The following is a 3,196-nucleotide window of genomic DNA, read 5'->3' on the forward strand; positions in this document are numbered from 1 at the left end:
CAATCAGTCTCTTAATTTGTTAGAAGTACAGTTTCATTTTTAAAACACCTGAGTTTTCTGCAATCACTGATCTGCAGTTGTGTAAACTGCACTTTTATCTTGTATCCTTGTAGCGCTGTGTCCTGATACGTCAGTAGCAGCACTGGGAAAAGCTGTCATCCCTTCTGATGCCTGTCGGGCCAAACAAGGGAAATTTAATGTAGTGGTTTTCATCAGGGAACATTTTGCAGCTCTCTTTGAAAACAGAGTTTTATTACTACATTTATTGTTAGTGGTGTGATGACAGCCAAATGCTGTTATCCTGTCACATGCTACTGAAACACTGATTTCGTACTGATTTCTTTTTACAATTAAAAAATTCAATACAGAGAATAAAATAACATATTTCTGTGAGGAGCATTGATACAGTCAGACATTTTAGTCAGTAGTTTGTCCTAGTGGCAGTGGACAGAAGTTTTTAGGATTTATTGCAGCTCATAAAAAGTCAAGCAAGACTGAAAGCAAGATATGTGAGGGAGTAGGAGCTCTGAATGGACACACTTTAGATTAACCGTGTTGTATCATGAGCTCCTCCCAAGTATTGACAAGTGTTTGTCATGACCTGCAGTCATGCTGTGAGTACATCCTCGCCTTGCAGTGCTGGCTGCTGCACTTGGGGGAAATGGACCCAAGATCTCATCATAGCATGGCAGGGAGAAGTGAGGTCTGAAGAGGGCTAAATGCCCTGTAGGCAGCATGCTGTATGGCCTCCTGCTGGGTTTTCCATCCCAAACACTGTCCCTTGCTCCCATTACTCCAGCCTTGGTTCAGCTCTTGACTGGGGCAAGCGTGTGACTCTATTGTCCTCCTGCTCCCTCCTGTCTGGACCTACACTTGCAGTCCCACCTTCAGCTGGCTCCTCTGCTTCTGGGAGTTCCTCATTTCAACTCATCTATCCTACCAACCCTGACTTTGATCTTTACAGTCTTCGTTGTAAAGCAACCCAAGCCTGACCTGACTGCCCTTGGCTGAGTTGCGCTCATGCCTTGCTGGGAAGCTGAAACATCCAATTCAGTGACTTGCATCGCAGTGAAAATCCATGGCAGGTTTACATCTCCAGTATCCTACACCTGTGACCATTCCACTGAAATGACTCAGCATTGCATTGATTTATAGTTTAGAAATATATGTGTAGATTATATAGTTATACTCAATGGAAGTAACAATGCTCAGGCTTCATAAGGCTAACACTTTAGTGAAGTTCTTTATGTTGCAGGTCAGTTCCCAGCTAGCAAGAGGTGCCTTTGGGGATGGTGAACACCACAGTGTCCTGCAGCCGGTAAGCGTTTCTGGGCTGGTGGGCTTGAGTGCACACGGGTGTTGCTGAAACTGTGGTGGCTGTGACTGAGGAAGAGGGAGCAGTAGCTGCAGTTGGAAGACAGGGAAGAGCCGGAGCCAGGTTTCAGGGATGGGCTGAGGAAGGGAGGATTGGGCTATGAAGCCAATTGCCAACTTAGCTGGATTAAATTTTTAAGCAGCCTTATTACTTTAGGTTGACTTAGAAGGAAATGTTTCAGCTAAAATGGCCAAGTCTCTATAAAGATGAGACAAACCTTTTCTCTTAAAAAGTTATTTTTTCTAGAAAAGTATCTTAAAACCTAAATATGTGGCAAGGTGGCACCATTCCTGTGGCAGATTGCCTGGGGAGAAGTAAAAAACCTTCCATGCACCTATAATGTATGCATTAAACACATCCAGTTCAAAGCATTCCCCAGAGAACTTACCCATCCTAGCAACTCTCTGGTACATCAGCAAGAGCTTCCTTGTGGAAAGGGCTTGTAGAAATAATTTTTCATAACCTGCCTGCAAACACCCCAGCAAGGGGCTGAGCCTCCAGGCACCACTCACTGGTGCCTTGCTGAACATATCTGCCCTCCCAGACATGGTAAGTGCTGCAGGGGAGGTCCCTCATGCCTTATTGGCTTCTCCCTGGTCTCCTGCCACCAGGTAGGATGCCCCTCAGGGTGGCAAGGGCGGGCTGCTGGGGCCCAGCACAGCAGGATGACTGGGCGGGTTGGGTGGTGATACCCGTCCCAGGGAGCATGCAGGGTCTGTCTTTAGGAAAATATTTCAGGGGACATGTCAAGCATTTAAAACGCTGGCTGCGTGTTGCTCGGTTGGATGCCCGACTGTGAGCATGTGGGTGTATGATCCTTACTGTAGGATTACCCTCAGGCAGTCAGCTGCTGGGGCTGGCTTTACTTTTTTTTTTTTTTTCTTAAAGAAAAAGTATTAAAAGGCTGCTGAAGTCCTGTCTAGAAACACTGGGAAGGAAGATAAAGCGTATCCAACCAGATACATAAGAAAAAGGATACGACAGCCTTAAGCACATAGGCCTTGCAAGTATCTTGTCAAGCAATTCCCTGGTGTAAATGCACTTGTGCACTTGAGAGAGGTTTGGCTCCTGAATTAAGCTGCACTCGATGGTGCTGCTATTTTTTTACGACAGTAACTACCAACAGTTTGCTATTTTCTAGGCAGCAGACTCAGAGTGGGTTTCAATTCAGCCTTGTTGAATAACTCCTCCTGTCAGAAAGGTACAATTTTAAGTTCAAATCAAATGTGTGTGTGCATGCAGAGAAAAAGATGAGAAGACTTATCTTCTGCTTTCAGAAGTAGCTCGTATTGATTGCCTGTTTGTTTTGTCCTTTCCTATTTGTATGCCGGTATCTGTTAGGTTGCAGTTAGTTGAATGATTTTATTATTAGTATAAAAATGGTTGTTTCAGGATGTGAACTATAGTGGAGAAGGAGCTGCAACTCCTTCCCACTTCCTTGTGGAAATTAATTCCTGGAGCAGAATGCTGAGGAGATGATGTGCATGACGAGGCGCTGTGTTGTGGCTGACAGGGTACAAAGCGTGACTGGAAATGCTGCCTGGCAGGAGAAGCAAGAGGCAGGTTTTATTCTTAAGTATGTTTTGAGAGGAGATTTGAAACCCTCCTGCTGGGGATGTGTTAAGGCATCCTGCTGGGGAGCAGATTATCTCAGTGACTCATGAGGGAGACCTGTCAGCTCCAATGACGGGGTTACCACCCCGCTTTGTTTCAGGGCACAAACCATGGTGTTCAGAGCATCCACACTGGGATTGCCCAGCTACAGGTGGTTTCTGTGGAAGATCTGGCCTTTGAAAAGTTTCTTTTTCTATAGAAAGAGGT

At 45.4% G+C, this 3,196-nt stretch overlaps 1 protein-coding gene across 1 annotated transcript in view; it reads left to right on the forward strand.

Annotated features, from left to right (window-relative positions):
- The window catches only part of LOC104545682 (GRIP and coiled-coil domain-containing protein 1-like), a gene marked incomplete at its 3' end in the record, with an annotated part of 4,253 nt that extends 2,935 nt beyond the window's left edge, over positions 1-1,318 (forward strand). The window contains 2 exon segments of the mRNA XM_010190877.1: positions 114-199; positions 1,256-1,318. Coding sequence (XP_010189179.1) covers positions 114-199; positions 1,256-1,318 — 149 coding nt within the window.
- Positions 1,319-3,196: the final 1,878 nt, after the last annotated feature.

The sequence above is a fragment of the Mesitornis unicolor genome, unplaced genomic scaffold (assembly GCF_000695765.1).
Source record: "Mesitornis unicolor isolate BGI_N332 unplaced genomic scaffold, ASM69576v1 scaffold10918, whole genome shotgun sequence".
Lineage (NCBI taxonomy): Eukaryota > Metazoa > Chordata > Aves > Mesitornithiformes > Mesitornithidae > Mesitornis > Mesitornis unicolor.